Source organism: Chrysoperla carnea, chromosome 1, assembly GCF_905475395.1.
Source record: "Chrysoperla carnea chromosome 1, inChrCarn1.1, whole genome shotgun sequence".
NCBI classification, from domain to species: Eukaryota; Metazoa; Arthropoda; class Insecta; order Neuroptera; family Chrysopidae; genus Chrysoperla; species Chrysoperla carnea.
Genome location: NC_058337.1, coordinates 51,089,242 through 51,113,201, shown reverse-complemented (window position 1 = coordinate 51,113,201; position 23,960 = coordinate 51,089,242). Strand labels below are relative to the sequence as shown.

The window sequence follows — 23,960 nt, the reverse complement described above, 5'->3', positions numbered from 1 at the left end:
TAATTTTGAAAACATTTTTTTATTATAGATATTATAAATGTATTGATATGATTTTACGCAAATAAAACTCGTTAATTCAGTATTAATTAAAATATATTTAAAAGAAATTTATTGAAACCATTTACTTTTCATCTTTTTCCACCATCTAATACAAAATGAACCATAAAAGCATATTATTTGTGAAATTATAACTACGACCCGATGTTTTTTTAATTATAATCTTGATAATACATAGTCAGGCTGTAATAAAAAATAATAATATAAGTTTAATATTGTAAAATATATTTATCGGACAGCACTATGCTTAGTTCGACAATTTCTTCAAAATGAAGAAGTTCCTTACCAGAAGTCTGACGTATACTTGGGTTCTCTCAAAATGAATAATTCTTAATTTTGCTGAGGTTGTCAAACTCAGTTCTAGTCAATATTCAGGAAGTTCGTAATAAAATCAAATAATAAACTAAAATATAAACTGATGCCCCACCTGGGGTAAGTATTTTGTCGGCAGTTGTTTTATTACCACTTGATAAAAAGGAAAACAGACAACACAGGTGATCAACATAATGACTAGCTTACCTCCGAGCTATGATACAAAAATGTCCAGTTAACTGTATGAAATTAAGATTAATTATTAATTTACATGATTCCTTAATTTCTTGGATATTTCTGTATCACACCTGAGACCTCAAAGCTAAGTTAGCCTCCATGCCTGTAGCCTGTACATAAACTTTAAGCTAATAAAGAATTAAAATCATATTTATTTACAGTATTCATGAATTTTTTACGAATATATTTCGGGATATTCATATTATATCCGCGGTATAGGTCTAGTTTATTAGACGTCTATGATTCATGAGTATCATATTTTATTAAAATGGGATGATGCCAATTAAACATAAACGGGATACTCAAAAAATTCTATAATTTATTTAGATTCTTATTTTTAAAAAGTAATATCTCTACTTCAAAGGTAAAATTTTGTTTAACGAGAAATTCCAGAAAAAATATTCTTTATAAGCGAGTATCTAGATAGTAAAAATGTTTTAATTAATTTCAGCTAAAGGCTGCGGATATTTTAACTGTTGCAACTTGGGTTTACAGTACGGAAGCTCAAGCGATTTACTTACTACTCGATCGAATGTGATGCGCTGATATAAACAATATTTTTGAAAAGTAGTGCTAATTAATATTTATACAGTATCATAGAGTCTGGAGGTTTATACCAAATTTAAAGGCACATAGGACTTTAAATGAATGGCACTGCAATCTTACAATAACATTTAGCTATATAATATTATACTAGGAGAACGCGAGGGATCTGCTAGCCTGTAAGTGGATGTGATATGATGAATGAGAGAGAAGACTGGTCAGTCAGTTCCCCTGTGTCCTTGTCATAATCATATGTACATATATACTTGCTTGTCAAATCATCTGAAGTTCATGGTACAAAGTAAGTACCCACTCAGCGAAATTACTTATTATATGTATTAGTAAGTTATAAGTATATGTATTAGACAAGGGCACAGGGGCACTTACTGGCAGTCTTCTCTCTCGCTTCGCCTATCGCATTAACTTACAGGCCAGCGTTCTCTTTGCATTTAGCATAATTGCATGGATTTTGCGAAACATAACCTGTTTATGCTCTTTATTTAAAAAAAAAAACACTACAAGGTTGACCTTGTATAAAGTCTTCAGAAGTAAAAAGTCTTAGAAACTTGGGTTTTGAGATATGAACGTTTAAAGTTCAAAAACAGATAATAATATACACTTTGTGTAGCTGATGTCTGTTGATGTAGTGCATTAGACGTTTATGATTCATGTGAACTTTTTTTTATATACAATACAATTTTCCGTTAGGGAGCTGATAGAATATGAAAACTTTTGTTTGGGGTATTGTTGGACATATTTGGATAGGATAATATGGATTGGATAGTTCTTTAAAAGTATAATAAGCTGCCGAAGATGTGCACTCCGTCCCGTGAAGACTTTTGATTTACTCATCAAGAGCATTAGAAGGAACGAGTTCTTTAATATGGGCTATGGGCTGTCTACTTGTATTGGATATCATACACTTCTTGTCCAATATTTTAATTTATAATCCGCGGATATTATTCTAAATCTATTTTATAACATATGTATACATACACTAACAAACCAATAAGAATTTGGTTTAAATTGCAGCCAATGTAATAAATTCATTTCCGATGCAGGCGAAATTACATGTAAATGTAGGTGATTAATACTTGTTAATGGTGGCCAATGGAAACCTATTAAGGAATCATCCAATTTTCCATTTTCAGAGTTATTTAGCAATTGTTTACCCACATCTACCAAGTGTTCAACTGTAATAAAATCAATGAATATTACGAAGAAAAAAAAATCAAAGACTTAAAATAATGAATAAAACCAATTACCTAATTCTTTATCAGTAGATGCTAATGTTTTGGCATTTTTGATATGTACTCTGGGTACAATTAATAAGTGTGTTTTTGCCACTGGTTTTATATCATGAAAAGCTATCACTTTTTCATCTGAATAGACAATTTCATTATTCTCTAAATTATCACATATACGACAAAATATGCATTTTGCTCGATCACACATTTTTTTTAAAATTTGATTATGTACAAAGTTTACGGTTTGAATACGCATTTAGAATAATTGTATTTGACATATTATTCTTCTTTTTGTTATGTCACTGATATCTATCCAATACGTAAATAGGAAGCTGTAGATAAGAAAGATTATGACTGTCATAAATTTTTACATGTTGGAAGTTCATTCCATTTACATGAAGCGGACTATATTTCTCATAAGTTTGTATAAGTCTATTTAAAACAGAGGGAAATACAAAATTTTAGCAGACTATGAACATTTTTCATTTGAAAGTGAACTCAACAGAAAAAATTTAATCAATAAAATTGAAATATCATCATAATGTACAATAATTGTTATTATAAAAATAACCAAAGTCTGTCTAAAAATCTTAAAAATTAAATAATCACTGTTGTCATCGCAAAAACTGTGATTTTTAAAAAAATTTGCCCTAATTTTTAAAACTGAATCGTACAAAGTCCATGACAATAGCCTTTATTATCATTTGGACGCTTACAAGCTAAAGACTCTTAGGCTTATCCACCAGCCTTTTATGTTTTTTAATCATATGCCTAAACTAAAATGATACTGCACCAAGAGAGAATGTAAAAATGTAAATAAATATTATGTATTTACTGTATACGAAAGTACTCTTACTCTCTCTTGTTCCAGTGATCAGTTCAGTTTGTTTGAACTACCTGTACTAAGTTCATTGGCGTTGCCTTATTAACGACATCATTCATGATCATGATGCCTTCACGAAATGACGTCATCAAAATGATATTAAATGTCATGAAATAGCACGAAAAGTCATACCGTGCAGCATGAATGCAGCGTGCTAGTCACCATGCATTTGCATAGTTGGCAGCAATGCAAGAGTCCGGGAGATTATTCCCACATTTTCTATTTAGGATGTGTGGTGGCATTTTTTTTACGATATGTGGATCAGTATTGACTATCTACCAGTGAGTCTACCGTTGCATATGGTTGAGTGAGTTTTTTTTCGTTGATTTTTATACGTTAAAACCATTAAAATGCTACTTCTTATTCTAAACAACAGGGCCGTAACGAAGGTACTTGGCGCCGGTGGCAAGTATTTAGGTTGCGCCTTATATATATCGAGATCCGCTCTAACCAAGTATGTAATTCTACTAAATTTGGGCCATACTTTTCATATTTGTGGTCAAAATTAACCTAGCCCTAATAGATTTCAAGAATATGGAGTCCTGGTCCCGGACTTAGGTACATAAGTGATAGCTAGCGAAAAACTGACATCGCAGCTGAAAAGAATGACCTAAAATGGGTGGGTTTCAAAAAAAATTCTAGTAAGATAGGATCAAACTTTCCTGTGTTATCAAGAAAATCGATTTTTTCACTTTATGACGTCATCAGAATCCAACAAATTTAATTTTGCTCTATCACCAAATTATGATATTTATAATATTGTTATTTAATGAGCGCCTTTTACATGATTCTTTACTAACTTTTTGTTTTACGAATAAAACATACGTTTTGTTTTGCGCCTCTATTTCCTTTGCGCCGGTGGCGGGTGCCTCCTTTGTCACGCCCTAGTTACGAACCTTCTAAACAATAATTCCTCGAGACCTAGGTCAGTTTAAATTGGCTCTCCACGACACAATTAGGCCTTCTTTTTTTAACAAATATTAAAACAGTAATGACACGCTGTTGGATGCTTTCTTTAAACCTATTGAAGGTTACTAAGAAAAGTATTAGCTATTGAATAAAACAAAATTCACCTGCTACTATTTGCTACTCGAATTTGATATTTTACCGCGGGGGTGCGCCTCTTTGTAACCTTTCGCATGGACGCATATACATTTTGACCTTTAAAACCATGCCTAGAAAGCTTTTATGGGTCGCTTTATGCAAATTTAATACTTAATAAATGAAATTAGAGATTTTCATTCCCAATACTACCCTTAAAGTGGTTTATTTAGTTTTTTTTTTTTTACAAACTTCATTTTGGCCTTATCATAATTTGGGTGATTTTGGATTAGGTTTAGTTAAGTGATTGAATAAAGTTTTCCCTATTTGTAGGGGTTGTATTCAGAGTTGTAATAATAAGGAATCATAAGATTTGATGTTTTCTTTATATCCTATATGTTACAGGAAAAGTTGATCCTCCAGTAAGAGTTGACTCTCTATAAAGTCGACTGTTATTGGTCTTTTCAGAAATAGTTCGTTAAAACTGAAAAGGGCTGAAATTTGATCAACATTTACTAGTCAGAGTTAACTATATAGCTAGGGAAAGTATACTCTCCCTGTCTTGATATAGTTCTTGATATAGTAAAAGTTGACTTTATGCAAGGAAACGGTTTACCAGATAATAATAAAAAAATATAAGAAAGTCAAAACCTTTATTAATAAGTGTTACATAGAAAAGCTAAAAAAAAAACTAATAAAAATTATTCTACGTAGTTTAAATACGTTGACATTGAAAGTTTAAAAAAAAAGCTCATAAAAATTACTATATAATAAAAAAAAAGAATGATTAGCGTTAACAGAATATTATCTAAATTTTTTCAGCTTTTTGCAGATTTTCTGAGGATCAGTGAATCAATCACAGGGTTAACGAAAAGGACCAAATACCCGCAAACTCGTTCTAACTCGACCCCACTAAAGGTGTGGTCAACCCGTGAATCAGTGAATAAACACAATCACAGGGAAAAACCACTCCTTTTTCCTCACAAAACTTCACGGTAATTATCTACTCCAAATTATCTTAACATGAGACTTCCGCAAAAACACACGGTAGTATCCGTATATCCATACCGAAAAAAAACTAATAAACGAAGAAATTTAGACTATATTATTTGTTACAACTAGGAATCTGGCATAATTATTACACTTAAACTAAATTAATTTACGAGCAAAGGAAGGGTATAAAAATTATACGATTTGATGTTTTCTTTATATATTTTGAAAAGAGACTGTGCGCCCTACTGGAAGAATATATTTTTAGAAAAATAAACTAAACTGTAATTTTTGCTCAAAATGTTACATTTTATGTTTCAGTCCAACTTCCCAGTGAATCAACTTTTACTAATTCATAGCAAGCATAGTTAAATTTTCGTAGGAAAAGTTTGTTTACTTATTTTGAATCAACATTGATGTTTTTAGTAATAGTTTACTCTTCCCACTCTGCCTAGGAAAAGTGAAAAATGGAAGCAATGAAATTTTTAGATATATATATTGTGTAATAACATTTAAAACTAAAATAAAATAGAAAAGAAAGTGCTTTTGCTATTACTTTTAGGACATACCATTTAAAACTAAAATACAATAGAAAAGAAAGTGCTTTTGCTATAACTTTTATGTCGCCAAACTTTTGCTCGAAAGTAATTTTTCCTTAAAATGTTTTTGTGTGCAACACTTTGAGCAAAAAATACAGTTGAGCAAAAGTTTGGCGTGAAAAAAGTAATTAGTTACGGTTCTATAAAATATCTACTATATTTTTTCTAGTTTGTGGGCACACATGTTCTTTCTATTCATGAACAATCGAATATTTTCAAATATACCCAAGTGTTCTTATTTTTTTACATTCTTTTTGGGTTTATATTGTACAATAAGGTCCATTAAAACACTCCGTAGACCTTATTAGACCCACAAATAATAGATAAATAATTTGCAATAAAAAAATATTGGGTCTATAAAGTGCACACGGTGTGCAAATCAAATTTAAAATCGGTTCAGTAGTTTAGGAGTCCATCGCGGACAATCAGCGTTACACGTAATTTTTATATATAAAGATTTCAAACAGTGCCAATGGAGGATATCCAACGAATGGTATATAAATTCCATTGGATTTAAGAGCTCATTTGTTTATGTTTAAATATTTGTGTTATGCTCAATTTTTTTTTGAAATTTGGAATGTCTTGGTTATTTGGATGCAATTTAGTGAAATTCATTCGGTATCCACACTTTTCGCTTCCACCCACACATATCAATAGAATGGTATATTTGGATTAGAGAACCATTAAAACGTGAAGATCCGTTGAAAATTCATAATCGATTATCGATTTTCGGGTAAAACAATACCCTTCCTATATGAATATTGAATACTAAGTAAACAGAGTAAGGATATATCAATATTGTTCAATAAATATATTTTTTATAAAACAGGTTTTTTACAAAGATTTTTCCGAAAAAATCATATATTTAAATTACTTTGTTCAATCGAGTTAATATTTGACTATAATATATACCTGTACGTGTATTTCTAACATAATAATCAACATGATAACAAGACTCTAAAATATTGCAAATAATTCCACAAGATTTTTATTATAATTTTGAATGGTTTTCTTCCGTACAAATATTTTTGGCCTTATTGCTGCCCCAAAAGTTTAGAACTTTGACTTTCAAAATGTGTTTTGTGGATTTAGCCCAAAAATTTTCTGTAAAAATTCATTTCAACGATTGTAGACTTCAACACTATTGTCCATAAATAATAATTTTTGGTTTTGTTTCTCAGATTTCACTCCCTTAATATATAACTGTCGTGTTTCGATAAAAGGGTGTACCTCTGAAAAAGTTTTAATTATTTTCAACTTCCTATCCATGAAGAATGTAGAACAGGAGAACGATCGCTATAGAAAATATTGTCCCCAAAATATGTATAAAATAAGTGAGGCGCTGCGATCAATATGTAGTATCAATAAAAGCGGGCTGTTGTGCGCTAATTTCAAATGATATATCAATTTGTACATTATGCTAACAACAACAGCTAACTTCACAGATACTACTTCTTGTTGACAGCGCGACTGGTGGCTGAAAAATGAACTATAAATTATACAAATTTTTAGGGACAGGTACGCTAATGCTTTAGTACATAGCGATCTTTCTCCTGTTCTACATTCTTCATGTTCCTATCATTGCATAAAACAATGATATAGAGTTGAGAAATGATTATCAGATGGGGCTATTTTTTAATCGGTAATTTTATTTCCTACTAATAGAGGAAACTGCCTGGTTGGTATTGGAACCGTTATAAGCCATATTTAATAAATAACTAGTAATTAATCATAAAAATTAAAATATGATATTGCCTCATGTAATAAACTATAGTATGAAGCTATTCGCACCATGCATGAGTTTTATTTCAGGCGTTTCCATGGTAACTATACACTACTTTATTAATATAATTGTATGGGTGGGCATATAAGAGTCTATGGTTTGTATATATGGTTTACATAGAAATTTAATACTATTTTCGACAAATTTTAATAAGTAATTATGTTAATTATCATTTAAAAAATATTAATTATGCAATTTCATCTGTTATTTTCACAATTTCTGATGCAACCAAGTTTAATTAATTGTTATTTTTAATTTGATATTGACTATACCATTTACATGTAAACAATTGAAAACTGCGCTGGCTTCCAGTCTGATTCTTCCTATTATGACTACGCATAGAGTCAATAAATATTGTAACAAGTTTGGTATCATCGGCCGCTGTAGAAAGATCTTTTCTGGAAAGCAATGAAATTAAGTCTGGCATTTAAGGTAGCTCTGGAAGTAACACAAATAGAACATGTTTCTATAGAAACGACACGAGTGTGATGTGGATATAACGGTCAGTTGACATGAATATATTTGAAAAGTCAATATTAAACAGTAAAATATATCAAAGTTTTCAAAGAATTCACCCCATGTTAGTTTTTTTCTGCACTAATTACCTAATAAAGTAACAACTTAACTGACGGTAAATTGGCCACTTGTTAGGAAACAATAAAATCAACAGGGATGAAAATTTGAATAGCTCTTTGGGGCCGTACCGATGATATTTTTTGCTATTAAACCTTTAATATTATCGAACGAGGTTGATAAAGAATATATTTCTATATACAGTAGAATCTCGATAAGTTAAACCTCGGTAACATAAAAACCTTAGTTACTTCAAAAAATACTACGTTCCCTTCCCATCAGAGCCCAAAACCTCTATAGCTTAAAATACGCAACCTCTATAACTTAAATAAATAATTTCTGTTAGGCCCTCAGTAACTAAAAGAAATGTTTCCACAACCTCTATAACATAAAATTGTGTGAATGAGTCATTTTGAAAGAGTGTCAAAACAACTGTACGATCATTTATAGAGCAGTGTAGCAACATAGAAGATAATGTATTCTCCTCTCTATTTGTCATTGAAAATCAAATCGATTTAGAAACAGTGAATTTTTTAAAACAAAAGAAAATCACAGATTTTTATAAGTAGACTAAACCTTTAGTTGTTGTTTTATTTTTATGTAATGTAAGTAATGTGAATAAATATGATTACATATGTATTTTATTTTCAGTATTTTATTGAACCCATCCTTCTGATGCATTCAATAACATAGACCCTTGATAACTAAAAACCTCTATAACTTAAAATATTTTTTGTTTCCCTTGGACTTTAACTTATCGAGATTCTACTGTACCAACAAATCAAAGCCATCACATAGCAATGTGCAACCTTCTATCTCTTATAGAAAATCTCCAGAATTTTTTCGCAATTACGAATTAGACGAACTTTTAAGCGCAAAACCCTAAATTTTGGGAAGAATTTAAAATTTTTTCCAACACGATTACAATAGCTTCCATTATAACATTTTTGCAGAATAAAAGCCAATCAACTCCTACAAGGCTACTTACTTAAATCACCTGAATATACTGTTGTAATAAAGGTGAATTTATATACCGTACTGGTATACCCATTTCATGACGATTTAAAAGTTATATCATGGAATTGAATGACTCAGTCAGGTAGACCCATGATCGTCATACATACAGCTAAAAAGTAATCAAACAACCACGTAAAGTTATTAAGTCAAATGCGTGATACAAAGGCGCTATAGCATACAACAACAGCACCTGTTGCAAACAGGTACCATATTTTTGTTAGAGATGTGATAATTTTTTGTATACATTTTTTTTTAGTGTGTGTTATGTGGAAAATTTAATTTAATTTTCATAATATCAAAATGTTAATAAAATTGATATTTAATGTTTTATTATTAATTTTGGTTTATAATCAAAATATTATTGTGAGTGCGCAAAATGGCATTTGTAAAAATTTACATTGTAAACCTGATGAGTTTTGTTCACCATCACATAATTTATGTTTTAAATGTTCAGAAATTTGTAAAGTAGGACATGAATTAAAGGACGAATGTGAACATGGGTGTGCTGGTAATAATTATTTTTTTATTCATTTATTTGAAAATTAATCAATTTTATACCAATGCAATTGATTGGAAATATTCAATAATAGTACCTAGGTAATTGTATAACAGTATTTATAATATAACATGTATTTTACATTTACTGTAATAAAGTGGGCGATAAACATTTAATAAAAACAGAAAATAATTATTTAGGAAAAGGTTTCTTTCTTTTGAAACATCAAAAATCATCATTGATTTAGGCAATTATGATAAATTATTACTGATTCTATACAAACAGGATATAAATTTCATATAGAAACTTAGTTAATTTCTAATAATAATTATTAGAGTAACAATGGTAATTGAAATTTAAAACAAATCAAAATGCCTTTGGGGGTAATTAAGACCTTGAATTTCTAAGCATAGTAAATTAAAAATGAAGATGTAATCAGTCGAAATTAGTTGAAAGACTTAGTAATTTGTTGGAATCTCCAAATAACATATACAGGGTGGTTCAAGTTATAATAGAAGAACTTCAGCAAATGGTAAATAGAATTATAATAATGATAATTTCTGAACACACTTATCCAGAAAAGCCCTGTTTTCTAGATACAGAGGGTTTAAATTTTCGGAAAAAATTTATATTTTTGGAAGTATTACCTGCAAACCGAGCGCTAAGAAAAATTGAAATTTTCGCACACAAAATCCAAGATCCTTCATGATTTAAAGCAATTATTGTGATCAATTTCGAAAACCAGTAGTGAAAATTTGGGCGTGGCATAGCCCTGTATCGAAAAACGTCACTGACGAATACTTAACGATATTGTTTTTGCAATGAAGTCAGTGGTGTTAGAAATTTTTTCGAAATTATGTGTATAGCTTAAATTATCAAGGATCCTTTGAGTTAGTTCATACTGTGTGTAAAGTTTTCAATTTTTGTAAACAGCAGTTTACACAATACGCAATGAATTTCTTCAAAATTTCTGCCCTCTTTATCTAGGAAAACTATCATTAATTTAACGTTATCTATTATTTGATGAAATCCTGCTGTTATAACTTGAGCCATCCTGTATATCTAAGAATATATCAACCATATAAAGTATAATAGCCTTTAAATAGGTATAGGTATTTATTAGATATGGCAACTTATGCGCAATATAAAAAAGGCGCAATATGTATATGGCATAAAGCCCGCGTACATTTTTTGTAGTTATTTGTAATAAGTAAAAAATTTATGTGGTCGTAGTCATTGGATAGTCCAACAACGCTGAGCAAATACGCTATTTAGAGGTTTCGAAAACTAAAAGCGTCACGTGCTTAATATTGATAAATATTCGGTTTTTTATTTATTCCAATATGAAAATAGTTAAATAATAAATACAAAAACTGTATATCCGAAAAAATGGTCTTTTGATTAATTCTTGTAGGGAAATAACTTAAGTTGTTGATTAATCAATTAAGGGATCATTTTCTCATAGAACTCCTAAGTAAAAATTAAAAAATGATCGAACCGTTTGCTCTGAATAAAAGGCTCTACCATGCGACAAAAAGCTGGCGAGTATGCAAAAATGTTATTTTTGCATTGTGGATGATATCTGAAAACTTAAACATATCAAATCATTAAATTTTTGTTTTTTGGGGTGAAAATAAAATTAATAAAATTTTAGCTAATAGATTACGAATAGACAAAATAAATATTAGATGATGTTTAATACTTAAGGATGTTCCAGCATGGTATTTGCAGTTTCTATGTTAAAGCAATGGTACAATTTTTTTTTCGACAGAATTTAACGAAAAATTAAATTTAAGAATTTAATAATGCTTACTATTAATTCCCAAAGTTTCAGAAATTTTGACCGTTTAAAATGGGAAATAATTATGCCAACGTCCCAATTTCGATCAATTTACGTCAAAATTAATATCTCGAAAGTGAAAATTAATTTTTAAATTTTTTTTTAGAATTGTATTGTATAAACATTTTTTTCTACTTTTTCTTCAATATATAATAATATCATAAAAAATAGTTGGAGAGACCGGACATTTTACATGCTTTAAAAGGGACATGACCCTCAAAATCGCGAACTTTGTCTTTAAATATCTCGCGATCTAAACGGTCAAAAATTATGAAATTTTAGGAATTCATAAATAAAGCTATTATAAACCCGAGAAAAAAAATTCGGCCAAATCTGTCGAAAAGTGATTTTATGCTGGTACTACCTTAATGTAATAAATAGGATATGTAGGTACCTACTTTCTATTCTTTCAACGAAATCAACCTCTGTATACAGAATTCATAGACGTTTATATTAGAATTTGATAACCTGCACTTATAACAATCGGCAGAGAATCTTAAACTCCAAATTGTTTGTTTACGCATCGATTTAAGTACGAGGAGTTACCGAATGCTCTGCGCAAGCAGTTCAACACTTGGCACTATTAATTGTAATTACGTCAAGAAAATAGTTTTAATTCTAAATTATTTTTAGGAACCAACTAGAAATAAGTGAAAATTATTTAAATAAATTAGGTACTTTGTAAGTTGTATACATTTTTCATAATATTTTTCTGAGACGCCGAAAATTCTCTAGTTTGTAAAACTACCCATATTGCGTAGGCGTCCTGTTACATGATAATTAGATTAGCATTTATGTACCTGCTTCAAATATTTTTGAAATAAAAATCATTGTTCAGGAAAACTGAATTGACAAATTTTTTGTGTTTAATTTATAAATTTTTTCCAGAAAAACAACAATATAAATAAAAAAATGATATCATGTAAAAAAAATTGTTTATCTTGTAACTATACATGCATACAATAGGTGGAATTCAAAATAAGGCGAGGCCGTTCTTTTGCATAATTATCTCGTCTTTTTTTCCAGTGCTTTAAGCAAACTTTTATGAGATTTTTTTACTAAAAGTAGTATGCCCGTAAACCTATTTTTTTACAGAATGAAATAAAATTTTGAATAGATGTTATGAATAATTGGCTAACTCAAAACTTTTCGCTGGCCAATTAAAAAGGTATTCGCTAACAAAGTTTGAACTTTTTTCATAGGTTAAATTGGCTAAAAGTGACACATTTTACATCATAACTTTAAATATTTGCTACTGATTTTTTCCAAAAACAGCTAATTATTAAAACATTTTTTGATTCTAAGAAAACGGTTCTTGCCCCTCTCTTATTGATAAAAAAAAACAACTTAAGTACACAGTTGCGAGAGTATAGAGTATGCATACACATACTATGTCTAAGTATTATGTACACTAACATGACTGTTGTCAAAAATAGTGCACGTATATGAGCTTGTTTATATGAACTTGTCCATGATGGGCATATAGTAAGAATTGAATTTTAAAACTTAAAATAAAAAACAAGATTATAATTCCTAAAATATTTCTTTGATTAAAAAATTTTCAAAGAAAAGCATTGTGGAGATTATTTAAATTTCTCCATGTATTAGATTATTATATTAGTTATTATATACTAATCGTTCAGTTAACATCTAGGCATAGACGTCTACCACGAGTATGACATAGTACATGCGTTAAGCAATGTATCTAAGTAAGAGGTATTATAGATGTTATATGATATTGCAAAGTATGTCTTACAACTCCAAGCGTCTTACAACTAACTCAACGCCTATCGAAGCTGTCTATAACACCTCTTGCTTAGATGGATTGCTTAACGCATTTATTCTGTCATACTAGTGGTAGGCCTATGCCCAGATGTAAATTGAACACTAGGTATATTGCTATAACGCATCTAGTACCAGTTTGTGTATGGAGGTCAAAGTAATTATAAGAATAATACCTATATTCATTCTTATCATGTATCAGTAAATATGGTAATTAGCAAATAATATTTGTATTTTGTTATAGATACAGAAACTTATTTATTATAATATGTAATGTTATACGAGTAGCATAGGATATCTGGGTGCTCTCAAACACTTTTGATGTTTTAACAAGCACAGGGTGTCTCGTAATGAACCGGATTCGTATCATACGGTGATAATCTACGCACAATATCTTCTTAGAGAGGAATAGAAAAGTTTTTCAATCTAATCTACCATAATTATAGTTTTTAATTTAGAAATTTTCTGATCGTATGACATATACCCAAATGTGAGTCTTCAAGATAAAATATGACTTCAGATCTGCTGAAACTCAGAACTGCTCAGAACTTCAGATCTGCTGAAAAAATGATTCTAGAAAATACCGGATTCTTGTAAAAAAAATTACTTTAAAAAAAATTATTGATCAAATTACATCTATACCTAAAATTAGTAGAATTTAGTGAGTCAGAAATTTTAAAATTTACTGTCAAAAATTTTTAATCAAAATACTTACCTAGATGACTCAACATAAAAATTTTCCTATATTCAGTAGAAGGAAAAACTTTTTAAATAAAAATGTTTGCGGTACTATAAAATTAAATATAGGTACCCTAATATTTCAATAGTAATGGGGGTTCCGTCCCGAATCCCAAATTTTTCCCTTGTAAAAAATTAAATGTTTTAAGTCAATATGTCGATTTTAGATCTACAAAAGTTTGGATAAAAATAATTTTGTTGGATTTTGGCGGACACACAGTATACCTATAACTTAAGAAGTTCTTATTTTAGTTTTGTATAATTATTGTTAAATTTAAAATTGTAGTCACTGGTTTATATTCTGAATTTTTGTATAAAATTTTATAACATGAACATAAAAACAAACATTTTAAACACGTATATAATTACTTTGCACAATATAAATAATAAATATATTTTAATCTTTTCAAATTGATAAGAATGTTTCTTTTGTTGAAAAAATTATATAGACACATTTTTCAACCCTTTGAGCACCAAGAGCTAATTTATTAGCACTCGAATCAGCCAGAGAAAATAGTATCCAGCGGCTAACCCCATACATTGGTTATCCTTTGCGAACACATTTTTGAATAAATGAATATATTTTAAAATCATAAGTGAAAATAAACAATTGATTTAGTAAACTGATGGAATACCCTGTATACACAGTGTTGAATTCCCGACCATGCTAATTAAAAAAAAATTAGACAAGTTTTCGGACACTTTTCTCTTTGATCCTCTTAATATAATCCGATAGATTTTGTATGCAATTAAAATCAATACTCACTATTTGAAGATACTTACCAATTTTCAACATTCTATTCTGTGTAGAAAATGGAAACTTAAATTTTGCCCTTATTTTATTCCTAACGGGAAAACTAGTATGTTTAAAAAAATATATTTTAAAAGTTGATTATTTTTTCTATCTTTTATGGTTAAATTTTGTGGGTAGCATGAATATTTCTAAGCGTTACAATACACACACACACACACACACACACTTACTTCTCTAAATTGGTGTTATTGCCGCCTTGCCTGATCATGAAACGTATAGATATGTTAAAAATTTCGATTTCGAAAATCGGACCCAATACAATAACTTAAAAAAATGAATCATTTATTATAATTATTATAAATTATGCAGAAGTTATAAATTTTATTCTACACTAATACTAGTGCTTGCCTTGCACAGACAATCTCTTAATAAACCACCGACACACAAAGGGTTAAAAATTAATTATGTAATAATTTAAATTTTGAATTTAATTATGGATATGATCAAAAGTATGATTCATATTTGTAACTAATGATTTAAAGGTTGAAAAATAAATTCAGAACATTTTTTTAAATTTGAATTTTTTATTCCAGTTTTGTAATTTATTACAAATGATTTTCACATTGGTTATCAAAAATTTTACGACAAGAGAACGTTCAAGTAGTACGGTAGGTGTTTTCCATAACTCACTTTTTAACACTTGTTTGATTTGCTTTTTAAACCATGCATATATGAAATATATCAAGGTATATTAAGTTCAGTCCCAAGTTTGTACCAACAAAATTTTGGTATGGGTGTTCATAAAATCACCTAATTAGTTCATTTTCGGTTATCTGTTCGTCCGTCCATCCTTCCAACACGTTAACTCAAAAACGAAAAGAGATATCAAGCTGAAATTTTCATAGCGTGAAAAACTGAAATTTCATAGTAGAATTTACAGGACCCAATTTGCTGTATATTAGTCATTATTAGGTATACTTATTGGTTTAAATTATATAAATTTAATTGTTTTAATAAACCGGGTACTTAAAAAGCCTCTTTATCGATCTGTGAGGGGAATTGAATAGAGGGAGCACAAACGTACGTCAGTATTTTTTTCTTGCACTATATCTTGTAAATAAAAATAAGTTCGATCTTAGATTGAATAAAGAAACAAAATATTTCGAATTTTTCGGTTAAAATTATTAAAAAGAAAATTGTTATCATTAGTAAAGTCTTGGAAAAAAATTTCACTATAATTTTATCACCTCATCAATTTTCTAGACGTTTATAAAAATGTAGTCATGTACACTCTCTGTCACAAAAAAATGCACATTTCAGTATAATATATCTCTATGTAAATCCGTGCGATTTTTGTGACACAAAGGGTATATAAATACGAGTTTATAATAACAACAATAACGATTCACAGTATGAGTTTTATTGTTGCCATGGTAATTAGTTATACACAAATTATTACGATCTGAGATGGGCATAATTTATATTGTTGTACTTTGTGCTTTATCGAAGAAACTACGCTTAGACTACGGAGATAAGAAATCGATAATAAAAAGTATATGAAGGTTTACTATTTACAAAAATGTTTATATCGATGACGCTCAAATGTAATATTATTCATCCAGAATTTTTTGTATGATTAAAAGATTGATTTTACATGAATATGCATTTTAATTTTGACGTAAGAGAAATTTTTTTTAAATTTTGATTTATTGTATAAAATTTCATTTATTTATTATGCTATATATTTATAGTTCTAGAGCTATTAAACAAATTAGTTTATGAGACGGTATAAGGTTGATCTTCACTCATCTGATAACCAGATGAGATTCCGATCTGTTATCCCAACGAAATTGGTATCAGAATAAAGATAATTTAATTACGAAAACAATGATACCTATAGGCTTGTCTGCAAAATACTACTCATGGAGAAAATTGATTATAATTAATTTACTTATAAGTGAAATTTACAAAATTTAAAAAACTTGGGCAATGGTAAAAAATGCCGCCCTAAGTTTCTTCAGCTAGTTCTGATAAAATAAAATACATATAAAATTTGAACTGAAGAGAAAAATTCCACGCAAACTATTTTTATCGATACTATATGCTTAAGAATTCGGCATTATTTTAGACCTTTCGATCAATTTGCCGTCTCCGAAATTTAGGGCCTTGGCCCATGTGGCTCAATATGTAAATCTAGGCCTATACATGCCATCATTTTGCTGTGACTCTTCAAGGGTTTTTATACCATGTATATGAAATATACCAAGGTATACTAAGTTTAGTCCCAAGTTTATAACGCTTAAAAATATTGATACTATGAACAAAATTTTGGTATAGGTGTTCATAAAACCATCTAATTAGTCCATTTCTGATTGTCTGTCTGTCTGTCGTCTGTCTGTCCGTCTGTCATCACGATTACTCAAAAACGAAAAGAGATATCAAGCTTTAATTTGTATAGCGTGCTTAGGACGTAAAAAGTGAGGTCGAGTTCTTAAATGAACAACATAGGTAAACCGTTACATGTAGAACAAAAGTTTAAATGTAAAAAATATTCCTTATAAAAAAATTAACGACTTTTGTTTGAAACATTTTTTCGTAAACATCACTGTTTATCCGTGAGAGCCTAAATTGTATAGTATGTATTATGTGGGAATAGTTATATATGTGTGACATGTATGTATGTGTAATGTGATAGAGTAAAGTTAATTGTTTGTTTTCACTTGTTATAGCTATGACAAAGATAAACCAAGATGGGCAGTATGTAGGCTTATATTTAGGAACAGACATAAAATTACTGAAAAGAGCTTTGATGTATTTGTTTATATTTATATGATAGCTCCAGAACTATTAAATAATAGTAAATGCAGTTAAAATTATGATATACTTATACCTAATTTTTATGCTTTGTTAGGTAAAAAAAAATCAATTTTTAGAGGTAAACATCCTATTATTGTAAAAATTATTTTAATTAGAATTAGTTTATTCATTGGTATGAAAATGATTAATACGTTTTTATATATAATTTATTATGATGAATTTAAAAAGTAAAATTAATTCTATTTTTTCTTCTCCCAATGAAGCTTACATTTTGGAGCAAAATAAAACTCAACAATATTTGGAAATACGTGATTTAAAAGGTATGTGAGTTATTTAAATAATTTATTGATAATAGTAAAAAATTGAATTAAAATTATAAATAAAATGAAGATAAGAGTTTGAATTTTAATATATTTTGAAAAACGAATAACTTATTTTTTGTTATTCGTATTGTACCTTATTTATGATTTTTAATTTAATTTTTAATATAATTTATAAAATAAAATTAATAGTTAATTAATTAACTTTATAAATAGAAATTTTAATACCATGTAAATGTGCAAAATCTTTAATTTTCTGAAATTTTCATTTCATTTTCATGTTGATAAAATGGCATCGTAATAAGATTTGTGTATAAAAATCGTTTTCGAGAAAATTTCATTGGTAACCTTTTTTTTGAACAGAATTGCTGATGTTAATATAAATTTCATTAAAATAAAAATATATTAAAATATCATTTAGAATTTTTTTGAAAAAAAACATGAATAACTTTTTCAATATTCAAACAAAAAAATTGGAAAAGTTGAGAATTTGTTATAGATGTAACAGTTATCATTTCTCCGTTCCACCTTAAATTTTGTATGCTTTTTAAATTTTGAAATTGCAACTTATTAGTGTTAATTAAATAAATATTAAAATTAATACAAAAAAAGTTACAAAATGGAATTTTTAGCCCAATAAACACTTCTCTGGAATAAAAATTTTTCAGTTCAATTGAAATTTTCTTTAGCATGTTCGATTTATTTGTGATTATAATCACCATCAATTACTTCAAAAACAATTTTCTCGAAAATGATGTCCTAAAACAATGTTTATACGAAATAAACTAAATAAGCCTAAATTATTATTGTTTTTCAGAAAATGTCAAGAATTTACAATCATTGGTAAAAATTTCCTTCATTCTTAGTGGTGTATCAATTTTAATTATCAGTTTCATGATTTTGATTATGACATATAAATGGTGCCAACGAAAAGGATTTTCTTTACCAAAACTTTTCCATAAAAAATCAGAAAAAAAGGTACGTTTTTAAATTATACCCATTAGTTTATAAGCTAGGCGTTTAAAAGCAGACATTAATTTTTGATCACATTAAATGAGAGATATGAGTTTTTAAAATTCTTCAGTGTTCATATCGAGGAAAAGCGAAAATTTACTGTAAAAATTGCTGTACAATTAATTCTCTTTGAAGTTCAACAACAAGTATGTCTCACACACTGACACTCTGAATGTATCTCGACCAGATAGATAATGAAGAAGTAATATCTTTGACCGATTCATCTTCTGTGTCCTTTGTATACCCTTTGTCTATTGAGTTACAAGGTTTGCTGTTCATTTTTATTAAAATTTTCTCTTTCAGCAGAAATTATATGAATTAGGTTGTCATACATTTGACTAACTGTAAAAATGTCAATATCAACGGTCTGTAATTTTTTGCATACTTGCACGCTTTGCACAACTAATTTTATGTTTCTTTAAGAACTTCCACTCGTGCGCCTGTTTTAGTCTCGCACCCGTAGGCACGTGCCTACTTTGCCTTATGGATAATCCTCCTCTGCGTGCGTATATTAAAACAAAACAAAAAACAGAATTATCTGCGATTCGTATCTTTATGGATATATTGTATCTTAATCGACATTATACCTATTAGCTTTTCACTTTTGGTATACCAAAGTGTGTGTTTTTTAATAGTTTTTATAAATCTTTTTTACAGATGCCATCGAATTCAATTCGAGAGCCTGATTCTACTTTAACCGATATCAAGATTCCAACAATTAGTAGAAATGGTGATTTACAATTAAAAGTAACAGAAAATTCGTTAAATGGTGGTGATACTGTTGTTGATAGTCCTACAACGATGACAACAACAATCAGCCGACGTGGGGCACCATCTGAAAGTCGTGGATTCGATTATACCTATGATAATCCAGCTATGAGTACTCAGGGCACACAAGGATCTCGAGATACTGAATTTTAATCAATTTTATAATTGTTTCATTATCTTCAAAAGTATTTAGTTATTGATATTATACCAGCGGTTTAGGAAGAACATTTCCTAATGAATTAAAGGAAATTCTATCTATGGTATCGCCTTATTTAGGAAATTATAAATAATTTTCTTATAACAGGGGGTATGGGATTGCTTCTTCATTAAAATGGGAAGTTAGGCTTTTCCTTTCACTCAAACTCAAGCTTCTTTAAATAGCGGTTCGTTCGAAGAATAACCATTTTTATTTTTGCTCAATATTTTGTTTTAACAAAAACCTAATGTAAATATCTTGTGTTGCAAAAACAAAAAAATACACGACCCCCATTCTGAAAACCGCTGGACTATTATGATTCGACAAGTGTTTGCTCAAATCTGTGGAAAACTTCAGAAGACTTCAGTGCTTTTATTTTCGATATGTAACATGCAGTTTCGTGTTTACAAAGGTAAACATTGAGTTTTCTTCTTAATTTTAAAATTATTATCGTAAACTATATGCAAAGTACTCATTTTTGATTTATTAGCTACTTAAAATTAAAATTTCTCGATAAAAAAAAAAGTGGTGTGATGCTACTTTTTGTAGGTACTACAATAAACTTATACTTTTTGGAAATTAAATCTGTAGTCGCAGAAACGAAGCTCTGAAGTTCGAAAAATTTGAACAGAAAGACAGATTTGAATGCGGTTTTCTGCTTTCAATTTGTTAAAGCGTCAGGAAATTTGGTGACCTAAATTGATTTATTAGAAATTAAAAATATGCAATTTGCATACAAAAACTTGTTACTCGGAAGTTTTTGGGGTTGTGAACTCGAATATCGCAATAAAATTGGTCTCCGAAATACCTGGTGCCCAAGGTGAACAGTATCCTCGTCGTCACCTGGAGTTTTTGAGAAATTAGTATTAACGTTCAATTTAAAATGCAAATTGCATATTTTTAACTTTTTATAAATCAATTGTATGTCACAAAGTTTCCTAAAGCTCTTACGAATCAAATACAGAAAACCGCATTCAAGTCTATCTTTTGTTAAGATTTTTCGATCTTTGACCGTTTTTAGTGTTCCGTTTCTGCGGCTATTGAGGGTATTAACAGATATTATTGGATCATCCTGACAGTGTTCGTTGCTCTTCTCACTTAATGCTAATGATGTATATGCATCCGTCCAGATAATGTTGCACAAGATTTATCATTTAGTAGGAAGTGATTAGGGCAGATAACACGGCATATGGGCAAGTGAAACTAATGCTCAATAATCGCAACCAATTCTCTTTTTAATCTCTCACACTTAATCGAAAGATGGGGACAGACGGATATTAACCGCAAACTTAGACTTTTCGGAAAGGTAAACATTTTTTCGCTTCAGGATTATATTTCATTAATTAAAGTCTTTGATTGTCTCTCGTTTTAATTAGTTTACCAATGCAAACAATTGTTCTCCACTCTTTTAAGTTTTGGCTAGTCGTAGCAATAAATATCTACCTAAATAAGTGAATTTTTTGTAATGATGCGGCAATAATTAGATTTAAAAAATAACTAATGCATATTCGAATTTAAGTATAAATAGGTATATTACAAAAAGAGTGCGTGTATTAGGTGCGTCACATCATGCAGGTATCTTTTGCGGGATAAAATATCTATCGCTCGTGTGAGTACATTACCAGGCCGATTGACACGACGACCAATAAAAACGTATTTGATATTTTGATAACAAACTGTTTTATTTATGGGGGCTTGCACAATTAATTTTTTTGAGCAAAAGTGTAAGTTTATATTTTAAGGTTACCAGAAAGCAAAAAATGGAATGGATCTTTAACTCGAGATACCAGCTGAGATCCCAGCTAATTTTAACAGTACTTATTTACGTACTTTACATTACCCTTTATCTTAGTTTTGTAAGCATCTGGCCACTAATAAAAAGTGGAAGTGCTGAGACGAGTAAAATATATGAATTTATTATATCGGTTATTATAAAATGTATTGTTCTAAGAAGTATAGAAAACAAGTAAGGTTTTATACATAAAAAAATCCACCAAGCACATTGCGGAGTAACCAGTCAATTTTTTTTTCAACCAAAGAGCTTGTAGCGTATAATTCATATGTGATCAGTGTTCTAAAACTTATTTTAATTTAATTAACCCCCGAACTAAAAAAAGGGGTGTTATAAGTTCGGCCGCTATGTGTGTGTGTCTGTCTGTCTCGTAGCGCCTAAACGGATGAACCGATTTAAATTTTTTTGGGGGTTCCGTACGCGAAAAAAAAGGTAATTTAATTGAGACAGTTCTTATATATTTTTCGAGTGCGAGTTTAGGGTTCGGTACCCCAAAAATTTGTCCTAAGCACTACTACAATAAAAATACATAATTTTAAAAAGCTACAGCTGTTTTATAACCGAGCTTTGTAAAATTACACTTACGTAAGAATTATCAATCTTTGCAAGGCCCCTATGTTATATCCGTCTAAATATATTATATTGGTATTCAAGCATAAATAAATTGTGATAATTATTATTAAATAATCTTTTTTTAGGTAAAATTTAGATAGGTAATAAATATTAAATAAAGCAACGATTTTGAATCAATGGTGGAACGTACTTATACAATTTATTGTAAAAAATGAATGTAAAAATAATTACAGACAAAAAACTAATGAATCTATTTCGGAATAAAAATTTTTGAAATTAAAATTCTATAGTTTTAAGTTAATTGTTAGCCCTACTTGAATGAAAAGTCTAGTTGATTTTTTTATTCAAAACCAGGGACGTAAATGTTTATATTTCGAACTAATACATTCTAGAGAAAATAAAGTATTTAAAAATTACTTTATTCCCGAAATAAAAGTAGCTATTTCATTTTTTTGTCTGTGCTTATTTGAAACATCTTAGATAGTAAAGTCTCTCACAGAGGACATTAGAACGTTGAACTAATCCTTACAAGAACTTTCACATAATTTAAAAGAAATTAAAATAGGAATCATTAAGGCAGGTACGAGCACCAAGGCAATTCAATAACCCCCCCTCTTCCCTAAAATTTTCAGAATTAATTTTGACTTAGGCCAACTTTATATAAACAAAAATCAAGCTTTTTACTTAAAATTGCCTAGATGCTTCGACTATAAATAAGCCGATTTAAGACGAAACTAGTTTTCTATTACGCACATTGATATTTTTACGAATTTTTTTATGAAGTTTTTGTTGGATTCTTTGAATTTTTTAGAATTTTGGCTTCAGCACTCTCAACCCCCTCCTTGATCATGCTTGTTTAATTTTTATGTACTTACCATTCTTTTCTTTTTTAATATTTGATCTAAAATAATGTTTGGTATATTTTTTTAACATCGAATTCAGTTTTCTGACTTTTAATTTGGCATAATTTTTAATGATACTGTCTGTTTTGAAATATATTTTCTATTCAATACTTATTGTGGCCAAATTTGTCAATCTGTCTTGGATCGCAGTTTATCGTAAATTGTTATTTATGATTTTTAATTTTGAAACAGCTCTTTCACTTTTGATACTCTCACAGGAAGTGTTTAATAAATGCGTAAGGATGTTGAAAACTTAAGAAACAAAGGACATTATTGGAATAAATATAATTTATTAGATCGAATGGAGTTGTGTTTTTATTTATAAAAAATAAAGGTAGTAAATCCAACTGATTAAAAAGTTCCCCAATCAATATCCGATCTATTTTCAACTGTTGGTGCCAAAACAATATGGGTGCCTATTATAAATGCATGTTCGGTCATTTCTAAAACTAGCAGAGTACGCATGGAATACGTATACAACAATCGATTTGCTAGTTCCATGCTCTCGAGCGCCATGCTCCCTTGCATCCTCGGTTGTTAAGAAGGCTTCTAAAATGTTTGAGGTACAGATTTAATTTATCTTTTGTTTTATAAATGTGTAAAATGGTACAAAATAGTAACCTGTCAGTATTTTAAAAGCATTTTCGTAAGAATTAGTTCCATCTCTATTCAACGACTTTACTATT

General features: G+C 29.2%; 2 protein-coding genes across 3 annotated transcripts; one reads left to right on the top strand and one right to left on the bottom strand.

Moving 5' to 3' along the window:
- Positions 1 to 75: 75 nt before the first annotated feature.
- Positions 76 to 2,734, bottom strand: LOC123305470 (histidine triad nucleotide-binding protein 3-like). Of its 2 annotated transcripts, none has more exons than XM_044887189.1 (3): positions 2,415 to 2,733; positions 2,146 to 2,342; positions 76 to 240 (listed from the first exon to the last, which is right to left on the bottom strand). In XM_044887189.1, the coding sequence occupies exons 1-3, from the start codon at positions 2,650 to 2,652 to the stop codon at positions 214 to 216; spliced, it is 462 nt and encodes a 153-aa protein (XP_044743124.1). In that variant the 5' UTR covers positions 2,653 to 2,733; the 3' UTR covers positions 76 to 213. The 2 variants fall into 2 exon arrangements, with proteins under 2 accessions (XP_044743124.1, XP_044743123.1); XM_044887188.1 differs by lacking the exon at positions 76 to 240 and adding an exon at positions 366 to 716 and having other exon boundaries at positions 2,415 to 2,734.
- A 6,909-nt stretch (positions 2,735 to 9,643) lies between these two features.
- LOC123305613 lies at positions 9,644 to 22,614 on the top strand. The gene is made up of 4 exons (XM_044887382.1): positions 9,644 to 9,790; positions 17,973 to 18,029; positions 18,847 to 19,007; positions 19,701 to 22,614. Exons 3-4 carry the CDS (start codon positions 18,924 to 18,926, stop codon positions 19,962 to 19,964), a joined length of 348 nt encoding a protein of 115 aa, XP_044743317.1. The 5' UTR covers positions 9,644 to 9,790; positions 17,973 to 18,029; positions 18,847 to 18,923; the 3' UTR covers positions 19,965 to 22,614.
- The last annotated feature ends 1,346 nt before the right edge of the window (positions 22,615 to 23,960 follow it).

Excerpts from the sequence above, each read along its gene's own strand:
- LOC123305470 (XM_044887188.1), bottom strand. The coding sequence starts at position 2,652 with ATGCGTATTCAAACCGTAAACTTTGTACATAATCAAATTTTAAAAAAA. Across the intron at positions 2,343-2,414 it reads ATCTACTGATAAAGAATTAG|TTGAACACTTGGTAGATGTG; the intron begins GTAATTGGTTTT and ends ATTTTATTACAG. Across the intron at positions 717-2,145 it reads ATTCTTATTGGTTTGTTAGT|GCTACAGGCATGGAGGCTAA; the intron begins GTATGTATACAT and ends GTTTATGTACAG.
- LOC123305613 (XM_044887382.1), top strand. The coding sequence starts at position 18,924 with ATGATTTTGATTATGACATATAAATGGTGCCAACGAAAAGGATTTTCT. Across the intron at positions 19,008-19,700 it reads ATAAAAAATCAGAAAAAAAG|ATGCCATCGAATTCAATTCG; the intron begins GTACGTTTTTAA and ends TCTTTTTTACAG.